General features: G+C 42.8%; 1 protein-coding gene across 1 annotated transcript in view; it reads left to right on the top strand.

Moving 5' to 3' along the window:
• Positions 1-275: 275 nt before the first annotated feature.
• Positions 276-27,109, top strand: part of LOC146193380 (MAM and LDL-receptor class A domain-containing protein 1-like) — a 205,173-nt gene continuing 178,339 nt past the window's right edge. The window contains exons 1-7 of the mRNA XM_084600534.1: positions 276-433; positions 5,290-5,421; positions 5,973-6,229; positions 10,762-10,852; positions 15,510-15,650; positions 18,395-18,562; positions 23,007-23,107. Coding sequence (XP_084456660.1) covers positions 325-433; positions 5,290-5,421; positions 5,973-6,229; positions 10,762-10,852; positions 15,510-15,650; positions 18,395-18,562; positions 23,007-23,107 — 999 coding nt within the window. The 5' untranslated portion in view covers positions 276-324. The remainder of the gene's footprint in view (positions 434-5,289; positions 5,422-5,972; positions 6,230-10,761; positions 10,853-15,509; positions 15,651-18,394; positions 18,563-23,006; positions 23,108-27,109) is intronic.

Below are 27,109 nucleotides of genomic sequence, written 5' to 3'. Positions count from 1 at the left end.
AATGAATAAAGCAATAAGGCGATGTGCTTCCCGTTGGCAATCAATAAGGAAGCAGTGATATGAAAGAAAAAGCCTGGTCGTCAATATAGACAACCGCCCCCATTGTTTCAGCGAGACGTTGTCTGCCTGATACCTCAGTGCTATCTCCCTTGTCTCAGATACCCGTGGCCGCTTGTGTAAGCAGGTAGTCGAACTTACTGACGCACGTCCACGGTACTAGACTCGTGGGAATCCAGGCTCTTACACACCCGACAAATCGGACGCCCTCCGTGCACTCGGGCAGAAGACTGCCGAGTCTACGCAGCCCGCGCGCATTTGTCCGCAATGCAGCCGGACCGAGGAGCACACCGTGTCAAGATGGCACCATTTTTTACTCTCCGTATCATCACAACAGTCTTAATCCTCTCATTGGAAGCATCTCTCATCGCGGCAGGTATGTCTACTCGATTTTATATCGCACTGCATTGAGAGCAAGGTTACTGAATTGGCTGAGCAATCATGGAGTGCGCTTGTTTTTTCTCGGATGCAGAATGTCTCTGCAGCTCAATTATGTAATTATTTGAACCTGTAAGCGGCAAACACATTGGCGATAACTAAAATTTAGTATTACTCTCAATTGAAAACAGGGGAATAGAGCTAAAATACGACAAAATATTACTCTGCGTTTTTTTCTTGAGATCAGCTTTATTTTCTTCATTATTTAGTACTATTCAGTAGTTCTATAGCTCTTGCCGATGTATGCTTCTGTAACTGTATTTTTGCAGAACTTTCCTGTTGTGGCTGCAAAAAATTCTCATGTTAAAACCGAAATGTCACTAAAATTTCTTTGTGGGTGGGTTGGTGCATTTCGGATTTAGAAAACGTAACAACACAAAGGCATGCAACCAAAAGGCAGGCAAGAACACAATGTGTTGCACCCTGTTCTCTCCTGTCTTGGGGTTGCTTGCCTTAGCGCTGTTACATTTTCTAAACTAAACTGAAATGTGTGCTGTCAATAACGATTTCCTACCTAAAGCCACACAGACTTTTTGTTGTGTAATTGGTTGTGTAATTGCAAAATAGTCTGTAGCTTTTTTCGACTAGAACGTTATAAATGACCTATACTGTCATCACACCACACAGGCGTTTTGCAGATACTTAAAAACAATCGTTTTCCAGCAGTACATAGGAAAGGAGTTAACAGACACCGATACCAAAGAAAGCAGTGGACTTTTATTTTAGTGTCCAGCAACGGGAAATGATAGGGCGATCAGGAGCTCTTGGCTCCTTTCTCTTTTCCCTCATGTCTAAACCTTCATTTTATCTGCACTTTGTAGCAAGTATTGAACCGCATTATAATGTCTGAGCATGAAAAACGTTCCTAAATATATCCAAATCTGGATTCTAAGAACGCATTCTTTGTTGCTTAAAAACTGAAAACTTTTAGTGTCTGCTTGCTTTCATCCATGAGAGACAGCTACCTGTAAAATAATTTTGATAGCAGAAATAGACAATTATAAAGCCTAGTGGGCGAACGGTCATATTGTGAAATCACCGGAAAGGTTCTCTTTCTGTCCATCTTGGCAAGATTCTGCAGCCCAATAGTGCATTTTTTCAGCTTCAGAATGCACATAACGTATTGGTTTATTATACGTGACGGGCTTATTCATTTTATTCCTGATTCCATCTCTTCTTTTCTGAATGTCACGAATAAAGTCTATTTTTTCACATTGAACACATTGGATGCTTCGTCTAGATGGCGTAGTTATTATAAGTTACTATTTAGTGATAATAATATTGTCAATATTACATGCCATGGCCAAAATATTGTCACCATCAAAAAAATAGAATTTTCAAGTCATTATATTCACGCCCTCAACAAAAAAAAGTCCCCACTTGGGCATTTTCTTTAAAACGTTGTCAAAGGCGCCCTTCAAACTAATTCATTTTCGTTTACGTCAACTATACCGAGACCCGAAAAAATGGGGCGGCGATAAGTACAGTGTTATTACTAAATGATGTGCGGCCGTAGGTTTCCGGTAGTTATTACTGATAATCCTGCGTCATTTAATTCATTATCAGATATTTCTTGGACCCAGCATGATTCAGCTACGCCCACCCGGTGGTGTTTCGAGTAGTGCGAATAATCACTTTCGTTTCAAATCTGCGGAGCCCAGGTCACGGCGGCGACTGAGATTCCATTGTGTTTCTTTTATCACTAGAAATGGCATGTCTTCTAGAATATCGCTATATATCCAGCAAGCTTCTCGGCTGCTATCAGCACGATATTACGGCAGCCATTTTTCGCAGAACACAATGTCTACACAAAGTTTATTAAAAGAAAAGACGTGGACAATACGAAGAAAAAGCGAGCTGAGACAGATTACTTCAGCGCAAGCACAATGGCAGGGCACACGAGGCTTACGAAAGGAAAGAAAAATCGAAATTCTTTCATTCAGCAGCCGCCAGAAGATTCTGAATCACGCTCTTGATGAGTATATTGAAGGATGGTGTTAACTCTACAGTTCTGCAGACATATTTTTATTTAAATCTTCAGAATTGTGGGGCTTTTTGCGGCTGTGCTAGAAACGGCATGTTGCAAGCTCTCGTTCAGACCAAGACCACATGTCACCCGACAGTGATTCTGGGTGCGTACTAGCAATTATGTAATCCCAGCAACCGGCCATACTGTATAATAATTAAAAACTGCTTTAGACAATCCTATGTCATGCTTAGCGTCGTGTTTATCTAAAGCAATCGTTTTTATTATATATGGAGCCCGCCAATAATAACTTTCACTTCGCTATAATAGATGAGTAATCGAACTGGCGCACGGTAGCCGCGTTTTAACACGATGGAAGGCGGATTAGGTTAGTGGGTTTTTGACCTTACCGTGTCGGCTTTCGCATAACGTGGAAGGTACGACTGCATGCTAATAGGGTCATTTTTTAACAACATACGCATCACTGGACAAAAAGCATCGAATTAAATTTTGGTTACACTTGCGGAGCTGGTGTAGGCAAAAAATTACAGAGGGGATCAAAGGCTCCTGATGAGCGGACATGGGGAAACATTGCTAGATCAAGGCCACAGTTCATTACGGGGCTGTTGTGCGCTTCGTTTGTTTTCCAATACGTACACTGCAAGTTCATTTTTACTTTATTACACAATCTTCATTTACTTGAAATTTTTATTGTTCTTCATATTTAGCATTTTTCTTTATTTTTGTGATTTGTATTCCTCTTTGTCCTATTTCGTCTATTGTTTTTCTTTTTTTAATTAATTTAATTTTATTTTCTCTTTTTCCTAATTTTCACGCTTTTTTTTCTCCTCTTTTTTAATTAGTTTGGAGCCTAGGTACTTTGCTGATTAGTCACCTATTTTGTTTCCCTCAACACAGAGCGTACTTACTCTAGACAAGGTTATTAAAAACGCACTGGAGTAACGTCAGTGTAGTGTATTTAAATAAAGAAAAAATCAACGTAGAGTATTTGTTAAAGCGTTAGACTGGGGAACGGAAGAATGGTAGATCGAGGCCTGGCATGGAGAGCATTTTTTTATTATCGTGATTGAATGGCAGCAGAAAGTGCACGCTCTCTACAACACATCCTGTTGACTGCTTTGCACTCAGATCTTGATGATACGCTCTCGCGATGCCACATTTCTGCCTCGTGAGCCAAGAAAGGCTCCCGATTTAAAAACAAAACAATAAAACAAATAGATCTAGTGAGTAGGAGAGAATAGAGGGGCACAAATTAAGTAAATAGTATTTAAGCTTGTGTCCAAGTGCAAAGCCCCTTGAAACAGCAGTTTGAGAGGAAGAATTGCTAGTGAAGAAGCACTTGGTTCAGGGAAAAAAAGAGCATAAGCTCGAAGATTCGTTCTTTAAGTGTTTTGGCAGTTCTATGTACCATTTTTTTTTTAAATTTAATATTGAGCTAGTGTGCCGGATAGTTCTTTCTGCCAGAGGTCTCTATAAAAAAAAATTTGAGCGTTAATTCAGCGTTTCCGCTTCTGAGTGATAGTGAATGCACAGTCGTTTTTGTGTGCAAAATACTATTAGCGGCATATCATGTTCTTGGTATGAGCTATATAAGTAAAATCGGACGTGCTTTTTGCATTCACTTATGCTGCTTTGAAGGCGAATTGCCACCGTGAGCAAAAGATATACATATATGGTCATGCATGGTGCCTCTACAACTCTTCAGTGTGCTGTATTTCAATAAGGAATGCAGAACTGCGCGCGTTGAAGGCGACAAGCTAAATATGAACTCGGCAAACAAGTAAGCTGAAAGCTTCTAAACACTGGCTACTGTGTCTTCTGTATGCTTCCATTGCATCAAAGCCAAGTGATGCCCTGAATCTGCGACTTACACGCGCTAGCAATTTTCTCTAACAATCTACAATGTCCCGTAAAGTGCTCCGTAGCTGCCATCTAAGTGGTCTCCAGATATCAGCTCCAAAACACAATATTCAAGACTCACCCATTATTATATTTTGAAATGGTTCCTTGCTTCCTGTGTAATATCTGGACCTCCCGACAAAACCCGGTGACAATATAGAACGTCGTATGCCTACATTGAAGAGATGTAGGAGTTTATGCGGAATCAGCCTCACAGTTTTGAGCGGAGAGGGGATTGGGGCTCTCAGCCACAGCTCCTTGTTCTGGAAGGGCTGTCCAGAATGTATTGTTGGCCCTATACAGTCTGCCAAATTAAATGTCTAGGAAGCTCCATGTCAAAGTACTAGTCCAGGCTACCCTCGGCATGTAAATGGTTTCACGACCCCAGCTCCATAAAGACCAGTGCGTTTAAGGTGTCTCTGGTTCAGTGAAGCAGGTTGTCGCAATTTATATTTCGGAGAGATATTAATTCCAACACACTTTGTCTAAACAAGGAAGTATTTCGCCGACATCTTGGATTATTGACGGAGTGAAATACATACAAAAAATTAACAGTTATTTTGGCATAACATTGCCATATAAATTTAGCAAATAATGTGGAGAAGTCGCGAGTTTTAACCTACTCTCCTGTTAACGTTTCTTTGCCCTTTGTCGGAGCGCAGTCGACGCCATAAAGCCTTCCACTCACTTATTCTCTCAAATGAAAAAAATATGATTGCTTCAGTTAACGCTTAATTTACTGTAAAAAAGAGCCGTGTCTAATGTATAGCAACCCGCCTTTTGAATATCAGAAATGCGAGTTTTTATTTGAATATGCATATTATTTTGTGTATGCATGTCAACCTTTCATAACTTTTTGTATTAGGAAAACGAAGTCTAACATGCCGGTATGGTACTTTTCTGTGCAGACATATGCACATTCGAGAATGGCACGTGTACTGGATGGGTGACTTCCAACTGCAAAAGAATGGCATGCTTCGAAGTTCGCAAGGTTGCAGACATGAAGCATGGGCCCGCAGTAGACCACACTCTCCAAACAGGTGAGGACGGGGAACTGCAGCTTTTATACGGACCCTCAAGCCTTCATCCGGTGTTAGTGCGGATTCTTAGCATGTTTTTCGTAGTGTAAATCTGGGTTCAGTAGCGCCTTGCTTCCTTTGTCCAATTGCCTTAGAATGTTTACAGCAAAACTTGTTCCGCCTAACTTTACTGTTTTACGCGTCCTTGCCAAGTGCTTAGGCGTGTAAGTTGAAAATACTATAAAGACGCTTGGAATGGGTGGAATATGTGAGAGGCCTTCGCCATACATGTAGATCTAACACGGCTGATTGTGATAATGATAAGGATGATAAATATGCTTATATGTATGAACCTCGTGCCCATACGGTGTAGCGCTGAATTCTTTCAACTATACAATTTTTATTTAAACTGCAACGAAAACATCGCGAGAACTATGTGTCTCAGAATTAATAAGCTGCAAATATGGCGGAAAGGCCTATGGGCGTTCGTGTACAATGGCTGCTAAGGTGGATGATTAAAGCATGCGGTTAAAAGTACGGTTACTTTTGTTCTTTTGCTCTCTCCCATGCAGAGCTAGGGTCCAGCGTCCACGCTGTTTTGAAGAATTCCTCGATCTGGCCGCCTACGGCTTTGCTCTCACGCAAAGCACAAGGTCCATTTTGCTTCACAGCTTGGTACCACCTGACCGGAGCACTAAGCTTTCGCGGCTCCTTTGGAGCGTACCATTTTTCGGATGGCGTCACTCGAGGCTTCTACATGACAAGACAGGAGCGGGACGGTCGCTGGCAGCGCGTGCGCTACTCCGAGAAACGCACAGGCGAGGTCCAGGTTCGTACGTAGTGTCAGCCTTTTATGAAATTCTTTCTGACTGTATACCCAAGATGGGTAGGTGCTTGATTTCCTTAAGGAGGACTTGGTGCGCTTTTGTATCCGACACTTAAACTATTTGTACGTCTTTTAACTGCGGCAGGTAAAGAAAAACTCACTAGGCAGTCAGAGTCCCAGGTTCACATTACAACCATGTCCTGCTGCAATTATTGTAAACTTGAAGGAAAATTGATTTCGTGAAAAGAAAATTATATCACAGTGATGGACGGTTATGCCAAAAGAAGAAAGTTATATCTCTCTAGGTCTAAGGGGATAATACTTGCTGTGCTTTGCAGATGAATTTATGATTTAAATCTATTTGAACAGCAATCTGCCCAATTTATTTTTGTTTAAATAACACGCGTCTCGCTTGTAGATTGTGAGAAAATGGCAATTACTCATGTCGTTAAGCACCATAAATAATTGGACAGGAAGTCACAATCTTTCTTAGGAAAAACTTACGTTTCTACTATTTCGTACCTTGCCGTGGCATTGAAATAAATTCCGAGAAGTTTTTTTCCCAATTCAAGAAACCAGAATCGTCACAGGTGCGGGGCAATGCTTGCCAAAGAGAAAGCTTTAGCGCATCTCTAATGGTTTGCAGGGTTTTTCCTGAGCGTTTTCTTTTGTTACCACTTTGAAAGCGTTTTATCTGTTGCTTAATTGTCGGGCCTGTAAAAATTTAATTAGTGTTTTCTTATGTTGTGTGGGAAGGCGTACAAAAGCTAGAAACTAGTTTGCCAGCAGCGCAGGCATTCAACTGCCTAATCGTCCCTAAAGTGGCAAAAATTGACTGATGCACAGTAAGTAATAATCAATGTTGAGGCATTCTGATTGCAAAGGTATGTCGAAAATAGTGGAAATTTGAAAAGTTGCTTTATTAGTAATAGTTTGGTTTGTGGGGTTTTGCATTCGAAAGTGGCTCAAGCTATGAGAGAGGCCGTAGTGAAGGGCTACGGAAATTTCCACCACCTACGTGCACTGGCATCGCACAGCCCACGGGAGCCTTGCTTTTCGCCTCCAGAGAAAAGCGGCCGCGGAGGCTGGGACTCGATCCTGCATCCTTGGGCACAGTAGTCAAGCGCCGTAACCACTGCGCGTCACCGGTGGTGCTCTTTTAGTAGTAGCCACCTAGAAAATCTTAATTGCAGCTGGGTCCCAGACTGCAACCCTTCTCGGAGTTGACACGCACATTTATCTCTTTCCTGACATCTGCTAAGGTAAATATTGCTATAAAACAAACTAGAGAGACTTCCCTAAGAAACCAGATTTCAATTAGTGGTTGTGGGCGTCCTTGATGCACGTGGAATATGGTGCTTTCGGTTAATTTTTCCCAGATGTTTGTTTGGAAACCGATGGGAGAGACTGTCTGTGGTCTGTGTGCGTTGATTGCGAAGCAAGGCGGAACATAAAGTTCGGGATAGGCTATAATATTTACACGTTGTACCAGCAGATTGAACGAGCCAAATTCATATATTTATAAGGTACAGTATTGCATGATGGAATTGGTGGCCATCTGTATCAAATTACAGATAATTTCAAAAATTCTTTTAAGGGACAATGTGGGTTCCTACATCGATCGTCAACATATACGAATCTAAGAGCTCGTTTAGTTCGCTTTCCTGCATTCCAAACATTTAAAACGGCTTTATTGTTCTTTTTATCGTGCCGAAAATTAGATGAACGTATTTTCGATTGCACACGCACAAAACACGCCGGTATTTTATAAAAATGTTTTAGGAAAAATGCAATTGGTAGCATGTCGCAAATAAGCCTTAGGTAAAAACCAGACCTATGAGCATTCAGGTGCTGGTGGTTTACGTTCAATGTCTTCAGCAACATTGCTATTAGACTTAAAGAGGCATTTACATTAAATGTTGACTGTCTTCAATTTTTGCAATATATGACGGAACTATAAACAATATATAGAACCATTGATTGTCTAAACTAAATAATTATTTGTCTAACTTTAATAAGTCTTAACAATATAATAATGGCTTTCAAGTCCGTCAGCTGCACTTACTGCACAGACGTTGGGTACCTCCCATAATTTTGTTTTCAGGTATCAAACATGTAAATTTTCAGAAATCCCCCTGTACAATCAATGAAATAAAGACGGCCCTGTACTGCTATGCTCGAGGAATATGAAGCGACCATCGGTTTTCTAGTGGGTTTCAAGGTCAAGCAGTGCGTACAGGCACAATGATCTCGGTTGAGAAATAACTGCTGAGTACATACCCTGAATGCGTATTTTTGTCCCTGGTGTACACACAGTTTTCTACCATTCGTGTCTTTTCAGCTCCTTGAAGCGCTGCTGCAGCTGAAAGAATTGCTATATAGAATTATACAGACAGCCACATAGTATCGTTCTATATATATTTGTTGCAGGCACATAAAGGTGCTCTCACGGGACTTTTTGAAAACATCATTCTCACTTTTATTTCGTTCTCTGGTGGCCAGTGCAGCGCCGCTACTGCTGAACGTAGTCCGCTCAATGACTCGCGCGTTTTCTAGTATCGCTTTGAACGATGTCAACGACTGGCCACGTGTGGCAAACGAATAGGCGAGTAGTAACAGCCAGTGCGAGCGCGAAGAGCAAGAACGTCATGGTGATGTTCATAAGGCGGTCATAAGACGGCTCTTTCCGTCCTCTGAGGTGCGCTGACCCGGCCGTGCCGGTCTGCCAGCGCTACGAGCCAAAACGGCCTCCGCCAGAGTACAACCAAGGAAATATAGAACATAAAGCAAGGCGAGCGGTTTCAGCAAAGAACTGGTGTCACAGCGAAGCACTGCTTGCTTGAAAACTTCATGTTCGTACGCGATCAACAAAACAGCAAAGTTATGAGAAGGACTGTCTGCTATATACCCGTTTAACGTCGGCATTCCAGCATAAGTGCGGCAATTTCGGCAACGGCGCCTCCTCCGGATGGACCGGACGCCCACATACGCACCTGCATGCCTTATATTGTCGCTATAGGCTTCCGGTTTCGCATCAGATATACAGTTGACGGCGTTTCGCAACAGGCCAACACTGTAGTAAAGGTTCGAATTTCGTCATTACTCTACTCGAAGGCATATCTAATCTTAAAATAAGGATAAGCTAGATTTCCATGACGCCTTCAGCAGTGGAGCTAGCAGACGCATGGTCATCGCTCCGGGCAGCAGTAGCAAAGGCGCTGTAAAAAAAAAAAAAAACTCGCCTGTATCGCAGTGATCACTTGTAGTAGCACTTTAGTATTGGCCGAAAATCTTCACAATTAATTTGCTCGTTAATTACAGTCCTGTATCCAAGGCCTTGCTATGCACGCTGAGAGGCAATACTAAAGCATTTTGCCGATGCCAGTGGCCGCCACAGGTCCTCTTGGCTAGCAGCGTTGACAGGTCGGCGCGGCTGGGCCCGCATGTCAGTACCAACGGCACGGAAAGAGCACTAAGCGTCACTCTGATGTCGCCGCTCTTCTTGATTGCATTGGATGTCACCATCCACCGGTGCGCATGCCGCACAAGCCCATCGTTGACATCACGTGGAGCTTTATTGGAAAACATGAGCGTTGCTAAGCGGCCTACGTTCAGCTGTTGTAGCGTATTTATTGACCACTGCAGACGGGTGACCTTTAGCCTCTCGAGAGCAAAGCGTACGGGCGTATTTATTTCCGTGGGCTTACTTTCAGTTGTATTGGCGGTGACAATACGTTTTATTCACGAAGACTTAGAAACAAAATGGCGACGAAAATGATCTTTACCAAAAAACACTTGTGTGCACCTTTAATTGCACTTTATGATATCCTGACAAAGCGCCCTGGATTTTTCGTGTCGCTTCGTGGACGTGTTTTGAAGCCCACATTGTTATTCTGTAAAGTGAGCTGAACCGCACAAAAATGATTACTTTCGAGTCTGCTTATGTACTCGGGTATGTACACCCTTCTCGTTTCATTTTGGAAGGTAAAAGATAATTGTACATATTCCCTCGAGATACAGGAAACACTCAAACATTATCGCTTGAGGTCTGAATGACATTATCCGCAGAGCTGCGGAATACCCAGGTGCGTATTAGCGGTAGACACCTGTCTTTATTCGACGGAGACTGCGCGATCGAGGCGCTGAGTTCAAGATGTTCGGTTAAAAACTGCAATTTGGCAATCCCAAAGCGACAAAATCGAACTGAAAGCAGGTTCGTGAGCTATGAAGTGTCATTATAGCCGGAAGATTTCATGGCTGGAAATATTACGAAAGGTTTGGCTGCGAGGTCTTATTTCTTTTGTGGCCCATTCAGGGCAATAAATTCAGCGAACGAGTTTCATTGTTCGACAAGTACCGAACGAATGCGTTGCCTTAGATAGCGTCGAGAATAAGAAGCTCCATTTCTTTATTTGAAATAGCTCGACTCTCTTTTTATAGACTTTTGTTTATGCATTGCTGGGCTGATGGTCTGCTGCGTACGTAAACGTCGTTGAGAATTTACTGATTACGGTCATTTTACGCGTGCTTTGCAGATTACAATTCGTTATCATGTGACTGGCAGCCCTGAAATAGCCGTCTTTGCATTGGACGATCTGACATTGGAAAGCGGGGAATGTCCACCTGGTAAGGGTTTCTGCCTTAGAGCTGGTTATATCAGCACAAAGAGACAAGGACAAGGCGAGACGACAAGGACGGCGCTGAACGTCCAACCTTTATTACGAATGAATCGCCTGAACATATATATACTCTGAACATCATCATCATCAACATCATCAGCCTGACTACAGGGATCATACCCACATATAAAAGTTGGAAGTTCAGCGCCGTCCTTGTCGTCTCGTCTTGTCCTTGCCTCTTTGCGCTGTTATATATTTGTTCCTGACATGTACCAACGAGCCCAATATAGCACGTTAATCTTGTTAGGTGACCCTTCCAAATTAAAAAACAATTAGACATCGTGCGACTAATCTAGATGGATCGGTAAACTTCTACATATTAACTTGTGTACCGGCTGCGTTATACAGACCATCTTTGCGAAAAGATTTCTACAAGTGTCAAGCTGCAAGAACTTCTCTTTTAAAAGGAAGTCTTTTGACCGCTAACGTACTGACTGAATGTCAAACAAAAGACCTCTTTTCAAGTAATGTAAACAAAAACATTAATTTGAGGCTGTCATAACCACTGCAGCACTTTCCCGATGTCGTCACTTACTCCCACAGAAAGCGAGCAAAATTTCAAATTTTTCATGCGCAGTTTTTATCACCTATTACTATTGTACATTGGTGTGGGGCACCACAACGCAGGGGAACATTAATAATTTATTAATTCTACAAACGAAAGCGTTGCGTTACATCGCCAATGTGCCTTACCAATACACGTGTAAAGAATTGTTCTCTCGACATCGTATAATGAATGTTGAAACAATTTATGATTTTCGTCTTTTACACGTTTCTAATTGCCGATAACGTGTCTGAAACCTTTCTCGATTCTTTATCCAATTTAAGAGTGTACAGTGGTGACCCCCCGAACATTCAGCTGTTAAAAGTGACTCATTCCTCACAAACGTACTGACAGGTTGCAGTCCTTAAAGCACAGGTTACAATTCTTGCTAAATAAAGTTTTCAACTAAGGTTTTGACTTGGCAACTGTTACCAGAAGGCGATTACGCGAATTTCTTGTATCAATTTGCGCATTGCATCTATTTTTTATATTTATTCGTCTATGATGTAATTTGGTTGTCGTTTTCTATCCTACTGTTGCGTTCATTGATATTTTCGGTCTATATTTACTTTGCTTGTAACTCTGACATGCACACTGAAAGAAAAATTACCTATTGTTTTGTTAAATTCACAGAGGGGATTTGAATTCTGCTGACTTGTACGGGCTCCAAGCCCTCTAAAGCTGTTTCTCAAAAGCTGTTTGTCTGAGGACCCCCAACGATACGTTGGTAAATAAATGATGATGATGATAATGATGACGACGAAGATTTAGTAGTGAAGGGTGCCCAGACGAGTGACCACTAAACGGAGTGTTCAACTTATGCGTTAGCTACCGTTGGAATAAAATTGTCTCAGATAGTGCGGCAAGGAAACAAATTCCCTTTCACTTTCATTGTTAGCGTCTTTCTAGGTCACCACAATATGCTCTTGAAAGATGATCATTCAAGAGCTGCGGGCTGTTTACTTCGTTTCCAGGCCTAGTACTCCCACAGACACATATATAGCACAAACTCACTCGTTCAGTGCTGCAATTAAGTCATGGTATGTTGGAGTATAGGGAGAGAGAACTATGGTTAGTCGAATATTATAGACTCTTTCGAACTACTGACCGCGACAAACCTCATCGAGAGGGAGTACGTGTTTGAGTTTGCATGTATATATATCTCCGATGCTTTGAAATCCTGCTTAAAGAACGGTAATGCAGGTTATTCCTAAACCCACTGCATTATAACAGCTGGCGAAAAGACACTATTTCCTATGCTAACTTCACAGCACAAATGCAAGGCGTGAGTAGAAAATTTCCTTCTCTTGTCATTACATATAAAATTCTAGAATCCTATTTCAGCACACACTTTGCTCTCATACGATCATATGAACACTCCCTTAACACTCTCCTATTACTGACGGGTGTAAACATAGCACAGCTCACAGGCTGACAAAATTCAATTTTAAACAATCCAGAAATATCATCACTAGCGTTCACTTACACATGCTGCCTAACGGCCATACGATAAGGGCTTCGTTGTAAAATTTTGTCGATTAGGAACCCGCCTCTTTTTAGTAGAAATAATAAATCTGCGTTTCCGATCAGCTTTATATTGAAGAAATAAATGCCAATGTTAAAAACCACAATGCTAGGTTTACCAAAACTTGAGTAATATTGCACGCAAGACTATAGTGCGACAGACCTGTGATTGTTTATTAAATCGTGTTTAAAACATCTGCTATTCACAGAACTGCTCCAAAAAATTTATAGGCCAAGATATGATGTAAGAAAAATACGGTAGTGCTCTTGTAGCCAAGCTGGGCCGAGTGGAGGGAAAAATAAATCTTTCCGGCGATATGAGTAAATGGATTCAAAATATTTCGAAACAGTTTTCTGATTTCGCAGTGCGCCTATGATGCCGTCATTTGATGCAGGGTAGTCATGGACATTGTACAACAGATTGTGAAAGTATGAAATCTCATTAGACAGGCGGAGCGGTTTTAAAACACTGGTAAACGCACCGGGGCACAAGTCTAAAACACATCAAATACATTCGAGGAAAACTTACCTTGAAACGTTTTCAGTTTCAGAGAGCGCAAATTAATGCGGGCGATGTGTAAAGCTTACCGACTGCTTGTAATATAAAATGTGACAACGTATGCTAATTCATTTGGAACGTACTCTTTTTTTAAAGCGCCCCAATATATTTGTACTGTAAAGACCAACATGCATTTCAAAAATTTGTTATCGGCTTAATGCCTGTCGCAATTGCTACAGCTTCTCGTTTTCTCTCTTAAATACTGGCGCCCAAATTATATAAACATTAAAACTAAATGCTGTCCTGACTTAGTGCAAAAAGCTAGCCTTGCTCAGCAGACGATCTAACTACCCGTCTGCTCACATAATCCGCGTGCGCGGACGCCGACATCATCTGCGTCGCCGTCTGCAACAGTGGGCCGTTCTCTTTTGATAGTTTGTCGTGACGTTTGAAAAGTGTTTTTAAATGTATTTTTGTCTATACTGAATATCTTGAATGACCCGTATTAGCAAATCGAAGGCGTGCCGCAGCCGCAGCACAAGAACTTTTCGCGATTCGGAAAAACCACCGAAAGGTAACGAGCCTGTCGGCGGTATACGTATGGCTTCACAACACATTTTTGGTGATGTCTTAAAGATGGACTGCCTTCAAGCAACTTAGCACACTTTTTCAAACTTTCCTTCAAAGCGCTCGCCAACTTTGAACAACCGACAGCCTTCATTATTATTCTGCGAAAAGAGAATAAGTTCCGCTTACATGTATTTCTATGCGTAGCTCTCTCGACTCGTACCCTCGTGCGTTTCGCGGTGTCTTAAATATACTCTCTCTCTATGAAATCACGTTCCATATTATCTAAATTCGTTCTATTGACTGCATGGCTGTACTGGGCCAAATGGCGACAATATAGGTGCCCTGTGAAATCGGAATGCTGTTTTGAAAAAATTCGCTGCCGTGCATTCCAATGGAAGGTAAGCCTACTGTTCACCCCCAGTCCAGTGCGGCATCAAATAGTGCCCCTTTGTTTACAAACACGGTGTTGATCTACATGCATGCCATCATAAACAAAGCCTCCTCAAGCTGAACATGTAAATCTCCATACAGCTGGCCTGCTGTAATAGCGGCCTGCTGCCTTTACATCAATTCGTGATGGATGAGAAGCTAGCCATTTTCCACTCGATTGTTCGTCTTTCTTGCAAATAACGCGCCGAAGTGCAACATAAAGAGAAAGCAGGGGGTTGGAAGTCTTGCAGAATATGAATAAAAAAACAAGGTTCGAAGGAACAGGTAGCTAGCAACGCGTATTCCACATGATCGGAATTTAATTTGTCCAGAATTGCCATGAACATTGGTGAAGAAGGGCGAAATAAAATTTAATATATAGGAGATATAAAACGCTTTGTTAAAAAAGTGTAATAATAGGTTTGTTCGCCAGCTTTAAACTTGTGAATTTGCAGGGGTGCAAGGAAGTGAAGTGCTAAGAAAATATGGTATGAAAGGATGCATAAACCCAGGCGTTGAGGGTGTGACACGATATATGATGACACTCCTATGCGGCTCCTCTTGCGGAGGCCCATCTACGTGTATTCACATGGCCGTTGGCTTCAGCTCTAAGCCTTTAATTTCTGCCCGTAATATATTTTTGAAATTGATTAGAATACAGGTGTAATATATCGAATTATGTCATAGACTAGGTGATAGGGATATCTCTAATGCACCGCTTTAACCAAGTCATACGGAAGCGCGTGCATGGCTTAGAGTAGCTTGTCTCACTGATAGCCCAAGGGCCCTGGTTTGATTTCAATTTTAACAGTTTCTGCCACGCGATATGGTCTCTCGACATCGCACAATACGCCGAGCAATGAGTACATCTTCATGCCACTTGCAGACTAACACCTGTAGGGCCGTGCCTGTGATATATTGGCCATTAAGCCGAAAACGCCATCATCGATTATATTATGGCCCCCGGGAAACATTTTGCTACCCTAGTCAGAGCATTGATACAGAAGGCCGAACGGGTACATTCTTTGTTTTCTTCAGAGCCTAAGAATGCTTCCTGCGACTTTGACTGGGGCGACACCTGCGGCTACGACCTCGGCAGCGGCGGACAGAAATGGTCACTCGAAGACAGCGACAGAAAAACGCTTCTTTCACCTGACTACTCTACAGGCACACTGCAAGGTACGTTTCGCATTTCGCCAGACTGTTGACCTTATAAAAGGTTGTTTTTACTCCAAAAAATCGCTTTGTTATGTTCGACGTTCTGCAGTACATAACTACATGTTTAAAAGATCCCAGTTAACAGCGAAGGAGCTTCTCGCTAACTTTGATCGCTGCGAAGCCATACTGCTATTTAGAAAAGCTATACGGCTTTCTATGTGCAGTCACGCGGCTGCCATAGGTGGACGTTAACAGAGAGCTTTATATTTTTACACCCATTTGGAATGTTCTCTCTAGAGGCGCCATGCGAAGCGCGTGCGGGCGTGTCTGGGATATCGAGTGCGCTTATCTTATCCGCCTGAGCGGGGGACGGATCCGTCGAGCTAGTTTTGTCACGCGCGACGTTTCGCTAGTGTATCCGCTGCTTCGCTCAGCTCCGCTGGTTGTAAGAAGGCTGAGCTAAACGTCTCAAATGAGTGACTCTTCCGTTATTACGCATTTTATTGAATAACGTATATGGCTCGTTGTTCCGAAAAGCATTTGCCATAACCTAAAATTCAGAAAATATTATCGGAGAAAGTGCGCATTCGTAATAAGTTGTGACTGAACTGAACAATCAGCAGGTGCGGGCTAGTCGATCATTTATCGCATGAAGGGTCAGCAAAACAAACGGATTCACAAGAGAATGCACATAGACGAAAGGACAAGCGCTGAACTTAGTGAATAATTATTGAAATGCAGACAACAATTTATGCAACTTCATCACATTTCCAATTACCAATTGTAGCCATTACACGCCATCCGGCACCATAAAAACACATATAACCTTTTTATCACTGGAGGTGAGAAAAGGCAATCAGCTCGTGGGCATGCCTCCAAATGAGAAAAAAAAATAAACATCCTCGGTGAAGGCAGCAAAAACAACTCGAAAAGCTCCGTTACTGCACTTCTGAAATTCTATTATTTTGTCTGAACTTTGTGGGTAAAACAACTTAGCCGCTAGGATCAATAATCGCATCCCCCTGTTGTCGCTTAGGCAATTGGATTTTACTTGGGTACAGCTCAACTTGTTTCCCTGCCTCTGCTTTCGGCTCCTTCGCTATTAGGGTAGTGCACGGCGCACGTCTAAACTCTGTGAGAAAAAATTATCTCTAGCAGTGCTGCTATCCCACTTATGTGAAATGGTAATTATTTGAAATGTTAGACATGGCTACATGATATAGAATTTATTACGTCGGATATATGTTTTGACATCATTCTTATCTGCGCCCTGTTTGCTGCATTCTGTCACTGACCGCAGCAAATACTTTGCGGAATCTTCACTTTTACAAGCCTGCACGAAATGCTCCTAAATTTTTAAAGTAAAGACATATTTATCTGTAACAACTCACAAACACGACATGCAAACCTGTATCTATGGGCATTCAATTACGGCATCATAAGGTTTTAAACTATCGGAAATTACTTATGGTGTCTTCTCAGAAAAATATGGTTCAATGCTATTAGAAGCGGGATTGCGTGTTCATAAGTAATACGTTGTCTTGTCCACATAGATTATTTTATGCACCCTTCGAATTCATTCAGCGTACTTTTATTTTTTTTTGCGTAATTTATTACCTCTGTCAAAATTTCAAAGTGGCTTCTAAGCATCGTCGTAACTGTTGATTCTTATAGCTCCTTCTCCCTGGTATTCATACACAAATTACAGTACACGACATACTATCCTACTATTCCACGACACATCTTATTTTATGGCTCGTAGGTAAGAATTCCGCGTAAAAGTCTTTGGCATAAAAAAAAAGTAAGACTTTGTGAGAAGTGATTAGCGTGTACGCCTGGCTGTTCGATGCCCAAAATACACACGTTTATCACATTTCTGTTCACTTATTCCTATTTTTTGTTCTAGATTTATGATTTTCGATGGTCGCAGCGCTGAGTACCATGGGTTTTTAGTGAAAAGCGCTGCTTTAATGTTGTCGCGTTAAGACCATACTGTCCAAAAGATTTTATTTTGTACTGTACCATGGTCCCTCGTAATACATCAGTAATGGTACAAATTTTCTAATGTATGCGTTCTATATATGCTGCTGGAGCCCCACTACAAGGTTTTATCTCGAGGATCTGCTGCAATTATAAGTTACAAGAATGGCTACCCCTTCAGCACCAGCAAAATAATCATGAAATTTGTATCACTGGATTCGCGACAAAGCAATCAGCTCTTGTGAATGTCTTCTAAAACAAAAAAAGCAGCCGAGGTGCAGGCAAAAAGAAACAAAGAAACTCGAAAAGCTTCATTATTTGTACATCTGAGTTCGTATTTATTATAGGTCTCTTCCACCAAGTGGCCTACAACCACGCTTTTTTAGGTCACAGATGAACTTCTGGGATCTAAGTTTCAACGTAGGTAGCACATTATTACCGCATTTCTTATTACCTATGCATAAAAGCATGCATAGCTTAAGGATTTGAGTCACTTCAGTGCTTCCAGGGCTTCGATTTGCAGACATCTGCAAATACTTAGCTATGTTTTCTTAGGCGGTTATTCATTGTCCTTGTTTTGTCATGTATTCCCAGATAGATTTAAAGAATCCCTACACGAAATCCATAGCAGCAGCTAAAAATGGCGAAATTATAATGGGTTTGTTTCTTTCTTTATCGGTGTCCGTATTTCAACACATGTAATGAAAACGTTCCTAGTAATGTATAGTTTTGACGTAATAGTGGCGCTGGGCCTCCTAAATGCGGTGTGGTATGCTTTCTCGCAGGTGGATTTGTGCACATGACGGCGATGAGGAATCGTTCCGCCATAGGCACATTGTCATCCCCAGTCCTGTCCGGCCGGAAAGGCATTCAATGCCTGCGATTTCACTACTATGTTCCATATGCCAGGCCGGGATTCGACGCCGTAAATACGTTGAGTGTAACGGTGAGAGGTACGAGTTTAAAGTTTTTCTTTGTGTTTTGATTAGGACACCTGATACCCGTATGCCAAGAATCCTGAAATTTTTCATCAGATGATTTTTAACCACCGACTTAAAGTAAGGAACCAGTTCTAAAGGATTATCGACAGCTTTTATGATGACCACAATGAATGTTGTCGCGAACTATTGTAGTCTTTATTTCTCGCAACTAACAGCTGGCTTAATTACAGTGGCCTTATCAATTTGCTTTTAACGCATCGAAGCATCTAGGTAATGCCGCTGACTTCTTTCTCTTTGGGCGCACTCACAGCTTTCACAGGTGGCTTTGTCGCGTTGTATATAGCGGAACATGCGGTTAGATCTAACACGAATTTCCAGGTTGTTCTAGTTGCCTTTCGCACATTTATGTTCCTGTTGCGTCTCCGACCTTAGCTTCAGTACTGGCGGCACAACCATGCACATCGTCATCTTCAAGCGGAAGACGATTACACAGCCGAGCGCGAAAATGTTTTGCTGTTGGAACTTCATGAAGACGAAGATGTTTAGAGCCCAGCGCAACGTGTGTTGGAGTTTTACACGAGGGGTGACCGGCTACGTGAATAGTATAGTTTTATGTACTTTTGCGTACTTATCTAATTTCGTGGCGATACCTAAGCTGACAAGACATAAAAAAAAGCAATGATAGTATGGTGCTCTCTCGCCTTGGACAAGGAAGCTATTCTGTTTGGATGGTAGCGTCATTCCTGATGGTGACATGATTTCGTTCGTCAGTGCGAAGAACATTTTATGTTTACACGAAGCGTGAGGCAAAAAATGCTGTCTCGTCGACAAAAGCAGCAAACCGGAGCTCCTGTGTCGATGATCGCCGCTTGAACGCCATAACAAAGAAAGATTTCTACTCCCTTCTAAGTAATGACTACACACTGAACGGGCTCCGCAGCACTAAACACTTTCTATAGTTAGACCTGATGAAAGCTTAAGGTCGAATTGAGTTCTACGAAAGAGCTTCTGAGAACACGACTTTCATCACATATCAAATGGCTTCTCTTGTTTGAATGTGAAGTCACTGGGCCCGTGCTCTACACCACCGAAGTTCCAGTGAGTAACGGATGCTTTACTGGCAGGCATTAACTGGCAAATTTGTCTGCGCTACTAAGGCGATGTCTTTGACTTCTCTTTAAATTTTGAAGAGAACCTGAAATAGCTACATAGAGCTCTGGACGCAATCAAGTTATCAGCTCTAAGGTTGGAAACCGAAGATGCCGCTTCACCTAAGAGAAGCTTTTCTGCTAAGACATACCGTATTTATGGCTACAGTTCGTCAAGAACCAGTGGAAAACATATAAGATACAGTTTTTCCAGCCAGTTGACATAAAACTGTGCACAGATTATTCAGACTCTGCACTTATTACAGACGGTTAATCACGAACTTTAACCCATTGCCGAACTTTTGGCCCTTGTTCCATAAGCAGCTGTGACATTTTAAATGAGAATCCCAACAAGGAAAAAACCTAAAGGAGTTTAGGCTCCGCTCACATCTCCTGTCCTCGGAAACGATGAAAACGCTGAGATTGAAATTCATTTTGCAGCAAGCAGCGTGGACCAGGCGCTATTTTCGTTCAAAAATGTCGCGGACCAGAGAAAGTGTTGCATGCTCTTACCCTTTCCATTGCGATGTCAAAGGCAACATTTCGACGGCCCTTAAAGAATGTCTTGCCATGATTGAGACTAGACTAAAATTTTGACCCCCCCCCCCCCCCCCCCCCCGTACAACTGAACATTGAAGGTCTTGAGAGACCACCATTGTATGGGGCGCCTGGAAAAATTTGCAGTATCATTCAGGCCGCTTTGCTCGATAGAGCCTGGGCAATGATGAATTCGATGTGATTGTTGTCTACAATTCTGGCCGCAAGCCCCCGACTCTGACCACTTATCACAATTACCTACAAGACGCATTATCGGAGGAAGACGACGCCGAAGTCTTCTTGGGGCGGAAAGCGCCAGCAGTGTCACATGACAGTGTTGTTCAGGTCTTGGGTTATAATATACAATGAATTACCCGAAAGACGTGACCCTTTCTCTCCTTGCAGTGTTCAAGCGTCAGTTGTCGTCCTTCATGTTACACAACGACGTCCTCGTGTGTGAGTTATAGCGCTTCGTAAGCTTTAAAATAAAAATAAAAAAGGCATCCGCCTGGACCACTTTGTACAACAGGTCGCGCGAATAGTACTTTACAATAATAAGGCCTTTGAAGAACCCCGCGCTGAACAGAATCATAAATCTTGTGCCCGAAACATTTTGGAGGAGAAATCTTGCAGGCTTTTCATTGTAAGCTTCTTACAGCAGAGTATTCTGGCTTAGCATGCTTGCTGCACGAAACTCAAAGGAAGTATGTTTGGCTGCGGCTAGCTTCCGACATTTCGCTTTATGTGATAGCACGCTACGAGTGTTGCCGACGCAATGCGCCTGCGACCTGACTAGCTAGGTGCTAAATCCTCATGCATTATCAAAGCAAGCCCTTTCAGCAAATTTGCGCAGGCCGCCGCCCCTTCCCTTCATCGGTACCAAAAACGAATTTGCCCATTACTCTGAAGGACGAACATTTCCATCTGACATTGCAGCGGTTCTCGCGCAGTTATTCGTATCCTACAACCATACAACCTTACAAGCCAACAACGAATGGTGTATTCTTTCCAGGTCAACGAATTTACACAGTGTCACAAGCAAAAAATTGTGGCGGACATGATTTTCATGTATGTCGATGCTGAGCACAAGGCATATAGCATGCCATTCTTGGGCGCGTGGTCTTGACCTGTAACACCGCCGTCTGAGAGACATCTAGGACAACTAAACTGCAACGTGTGTGTACTAGGAAGCCCACAACAGCTTTCGACGCTGTGCGGCCTCATGTCTCTGACAAACACAACCTTAACGTCACTTCCTACCTTCGGCGCGTAGAGAAAACTGGCAGACTCGCTTGTCTGCGCATATAGACCAAGGGCGCACTGACGTCCGATGCTAACAATTCTGAGGACATGATGCAGACTACAAACAGGGGTCAGTATGTGTCTGGAAGCCGCTTTGCCTTAGTGAAAAGCTAGTTTAATTTTTGGGGTTAACATCCCAAAGCGACTTAGTCAATGAGAAACTTCGCAGTGGAGGGCTCCGGAAATTCAGATAACCCGGAGCTCTTTAACATCAACTGGCATCGCACAGCACACGGCACCTTGCTTTTCTACTCCACTGAAAAGCGGCCGCCATGGCCGGGATTCGATCCCGCAGCCTTGGACACAGCATTCGAACACCCTAACCACTGCACCATCGCGGGGGGGGGTGGGGGGGGGGGGGGGGGGGCATGAGTGAAAGGTCACAGCGATAATTCTGCTTGTATAAGATTCGTCGTGACTTCGGAAAACTCTACTACAAAATCTCTCGACAAGGCAGCAGCGCAACGGCGCCACGTACGCTCAGAAATCTGCGTGTTGTACGTTTTAGGCGTTATTAAGCATGCTATAGAGGCCCGCTGATGTTCAAATTTCTAATGTATATGTGTTCCTTCAGTGCACAGTTCGGAACGATCGAGGCGACACTGTTGGGGCAAAGTAAAGCGATATAGCATTACAAACTTATTTCTTCCTACCAGCAAACGTCATATGCGGTCTTATTACTTTCCTGAAACACATTAAACGATCTCTTTGACCGCAATCTAAGCCGCAATGATTATGTTCTGGTTGTCTGTACCCGTTCAAAGCAGCCGGATGCTTTCAGCGCTACTGGCGTTGTTGGCCACAATTAGAAACGTAGACTCAGTAAACTGTAATTTTTCCGAATGAGTGAACCAGTGTAGGTCTTTTATTTTATCTCCCTCTCTCGGTTCTTACCATGCGTATAAAAGGCGCACCTATGCGTGTGGATCTGACATGGGCTACGTTCCCTGCAAATTTAAAATGATGCAATTATGATTATTTCTCCCATAGCTGATAGAACAACCCGCTTTGATTTGCTACTTTAAAAAAAGTAGCGCGGTAACAATGATAGCCAGGAAAATAGATGGCGAACGAAGCAAGAACAACTAATGCTTTTTGTTTATTCTAGTTTGAAAGACATAGTGCCTAAATAAAGCAAATACCGAACATGAATTACTCTGGAGTAGCATCAATCTATTAATGAACCAGGCATCAATTCTGCTACTTAAACTGTATTTATGAAATGGTCCTTCACTTGAGGTCGACTGCAGCGCCGCAGCGGCTCTGGTAAACCAACTAGCCCCCATTGCTGCTCTGCTTTGCTCTTCATACCTGCAGCGTCACGCGGGAAGGAGTAGTCTGGCCATTGTAATGTATTCTAGTGCACAAAAGCTTCAGCTCAATTCCGAAGCCATTTGTGTTGCCGGCTACTGAGAAGTGTGATTGTTACAAAAACCTTAGAAGTTAAACCCTTCTTTTTTCTTTGCAAGCCCCGAGATATTACTTAGTCTGGTTGAGAAGATCTGAGGAGCTACTGAGGGATGCCTGGACTCCAGTGGACATTGCGTTCAATGCGGAAAGTGATTTTAAGGTAAGAATAGCGCTAAAACCAAATGAAATTTACGAATGTGCATGCGGTCATGATTAGATGAATCCTAAGAAATATCTTTTTATTTTTTCTGTGTGGATGAAGCTAACAGTATTTCTCTCTTTTGTCGTAATACATTTTTTTAAACGTACGCTACCGCTATAAAATGTGTGTTGTTCCGTTACTGATTTCTTTAAAGGAAACCATGACGTTAATTATCACCCCCCCCCTTTACTTCTTCGCTGTCTTTACAAACATCGAAATATCACCGCATTCATTATATCACAAAACAAAAATTGGCTGTCTAATCCATGGAACGTCTAGATTATTCTTCTCCTGGAATGCGTGCGTACTGGTATAAACAAAGTACAGATTGTGAGGAAGCTCATAGTTTTATTCATGCATGTTGTTCCTGTGCTGTTGCGGAGGATAGCGAGTAACGCCATGAGTTAATTAAATAACGTAATTAGGTAATGCTGGTTACATCGACGCGCCGCGAAAATTTGTAATCCAGACAACACGCACAAATTTCAGATAGTGGCTTGAGGTGGGTTAATTATAATAACCATAGCTCATAGCGTCTTTGTAACATAGACGAGAGTTGACAAGTGGGATATGTACGGATCTACATGGTGCCGGCGGCGCCCGCCGTGGTAGTGACATCTGAAGCCAGGGTTCCCTATATTGTCCAAAAACGGCCGTCAAGCTTGGTGGGCCACCATGTTAATAACCAGCTTACGAGGGCACTCTATATATTTACACCAGGCTTGGGTAAAAGGACAATTTTTTCGTATTACCTGATTAGAACTTTACGTGTTTCTATTGGGAAAATCACCGCTTTGTAATTAAACAAAAATAAAATTTCTAATAGGAAGTATCGTTTGCCGATGCGTTGTTTTCATGTCTAGCATTATTTGGCTGAAGTACAATGCCTAGAGTTAACTGGCTGAATACAATGTCCGAAGAGAAAGTGTTCGCAGTAGCCGGGCAGCTCTGTGTTGTTTGAAGTACAACACCACAATTGTTATACCAATGGAAAGCTCATGTCGAATGTAAGTGCACTTGACTATTTGCAGCTGATAATTCATCATCACCGTCGTCATCCGCCTGACTATAAACGATTTTACAGAGGGGTGATAGGTGCTGCCACATTGGGCAGTTGGGCTGCTATCGCAGCACAGGAAAATGTTAACGATTTCCCCCCTTAACCGACCAGTCAAATCGGTTTCCCCAGGATCGTGAAATGGCCTATACCTGCTGCTGGGCGAAGGCCTCTCCCATAATCCTTCAAATAACCCACTCCTATGCTAGCAGCATCCACTTGACCCCTGGGAACTTCGTAACCTTATCTGCCCACCTAACTTACTGCCGCCCCCTGCTAACCATTCCTTTCCTTGAAATCCAGTTTGTTACCCTAAGTGACCATCGGTTATCCTCTCTTCGCACTAGATGTCCTGCCCACGCGCATTTCTTTTGATTTCCACTAAAATGTCAGTATTTTGAGTTATTTCTCTGACCCACTCTGCACGCTTTCTCTTTCTTAAAGTTACACCTACCATTTTTCGTTCCGTAGCCGTCAGCGTTGTCCTTAACTTAAGTAGAACCCTTTTCATTAGTCTCCACGTTCAGCCTTATAGGTGAGTACAGGTAAGATGAAACTGTTATGTACTTACCTCTTGAGCGATACCAGTAAGCTACTAGACATAATCGGTGAATACTTGCGAAATGCGCTGCATGCCAATCTTTTTCTTCTTAATTGTTGTTAGGTGTTAATTGACGGTAAATATTACTTTTATTAAAAATAAACTCCATACTATAACGCCTGGTCATGAATCATTAGAGAGCATTTACCGGGTACGACTGCTCTACACTATTGCTGCTTTTAAATAACAACTTCCAATTAGTTTATTGTGATTAACACTTTTACAATAGACTGCAACGTCAAGTCGTGTGTCACGGCTTGCTTATATGACGCACGATTGCAATGCACTAATTGTCGGTCGTAGTTCCCGGCTTGCCATGGATATCGCTTGTGCAACGGTTTTCAGGCAATTAGTCCTTGTTTTTAGGTGTTAATAAATTGACGGTAAATGATAACATTGAATTAAAATGTAACTCCATGCTATAACGGCTGGTGATATACCATTGAAAAGCGTCTAACGGGTATGACTGCTCTACACTAATTGCCGCTGTGAAATAATTAGTTCTACTTAGTTCATGGTGATTAACACTTTAACATTAGGCTTTAACGTCAAGTCGTATATCATGCCATAGCTTACATGGCACACAATTGCAATACACTAATTTCGGTTTTAATTCTCGACTTGCCGCATTTTTCCTGGCATTTTTTGACATTTGTTTTGCCCAAGAATCAAGCAATTATTGCTGACAAACAGGCTCAGTCGCCATCGTTGAACAACGGCCCTGTTTCATCTTCCCGGTGATATTTCGCTCTCCCCATCTCCCTTTTCCAACAACGTCCCTTGCGTCTTGGGGCCTCAGGTCATCCCAGCTCAGTTTGGTAGCGCTTCCCTTTTTAGACCCTCTTCGCCTGTTCCGTGAAAAATACTTAAGACATGAGTTCTCAGTCTCAGTTGGCACGTTGTGTCCTTATGAATTAAACCAGCGTTGAACGCGCAATATTGCCCTCCGTCAACGGCACCCGACTGGCCCGCTGCCATTCAGACGTGGCTTATCGCTAGTCCTCCACAATGGAGCACCCGCCATGCGGTCTCGATGCATCTGGTAGCAATTAGCTGGCCGGCCGCAGCTTAGGTTTAGGTTCTCGGGTGCTCCACAGCATCCGCCCCAATTCAAACTGGGTACGAAGTAAGCAGCTTCGTCGGAGTGCTAAACGCACGCGCCCGTATGCTTACGGCCATTCGGGAATTCGGAAAAACCGTCCACTACACAATGGGCCGCTATCTGGGCATTGATTCTCCCGCAAGCTTTTCAGCTGCTTTCCGTCGACGCGCGGTGATTATAAGATCACCAGTCCAGTGTGTCACCGGTTCGGGGCAGGGGGTAGACATCTTTTTTCTTTATGCTATTCAAGTGGTGGACGACGCAGAATCGAAGGGTGCCCTATTTCGTCTTTACCAAAAAGGACTTGGGCAACCCAAGAGCACTTTGATGGTTCTCGCGAGCATACACGTAGACTCTATGGTGCAGAGGTCTGACGTGTTCTTCCGTGACGATGCGGTGCGTGGGTAGAGTTTGTAGCACTTTCGATTGTGACGAAGAGCACTCGCTGTAATTTTGAACAATGGCCGTATCTAGCTTTGCCTGTTTCGATGTAGTGCTGGATTGATATCGAACCACTTGGTAAGTTTTGCCTTTCACGGGCTCGTCAGGAGCGAACGAATATGTCTCTGATATCTGCTAATTCGCCGAAGAAGAGGACTGTTGTTTTCTTGTTGAGATGCTGGCATATTTCGTGGATTTGGATATCAGCACCTGACCTTGTTCATTGTGAAAATGAACGTTGCTTCTAGCGATGCCAAGTCCTCTATTAAGTAACAACTTAATGCTTGCTTAGGCGCGAACTTCGCCAATTTCGATTACTTTTGTACCCAATGGGAAGATGATGCATGATCAGAGTGGTATGGTCAAATCGTCGTCGAGGATGTTGAGAGCGACGTGATGCGTCGAAGTTGTCGTAGCCGGCACGGCTTTGTTTGCCGAGAGCATGATCAGCTTAGATCAGAGGTCGATGATCGTCGGATGTTCATTCAGAAAATCTGTACCCAAAATCACGTCGCGCCAACATTGGTGTACGACTACGAAGCTGGTAGGGTAACTACTTCCATTTACTTGTTTGCATCGTCCGGATGGTGTATTAAGGTTACCACGAGCGGTGCGGACTATCGGGATAACGTCAAGTGGTCGTAACTTTTTTCAGCTGAGTGGCGAACGGTTCTCTGACGAGAGAATAGTTGGCTCTGGTGTCCACTAAGGCAGTAACCGTGCGGCAATCGATGTACACTGCAAGGTTACTTGTTCGTT

This window comes from Amblyomma maculatum, chromosome 4, assembly GCF_055883805.1.
Source record: "Amblyomma maculatum isolate TAMU_Amacu chromosome 4, ASM5588380v1, whole genome shotgun sequence".
Lineage (NCBI taxonomy): Eukaryota > Metazoa > Arthropoda > Arachnida > Ixodida > Ixodidae > Amblyomma > Amblyomma maculatum.
Note: the sequence above shows the minus strand (reverse complement) of the source record. Positions and strands in the feature narration are given on the sequence as shown.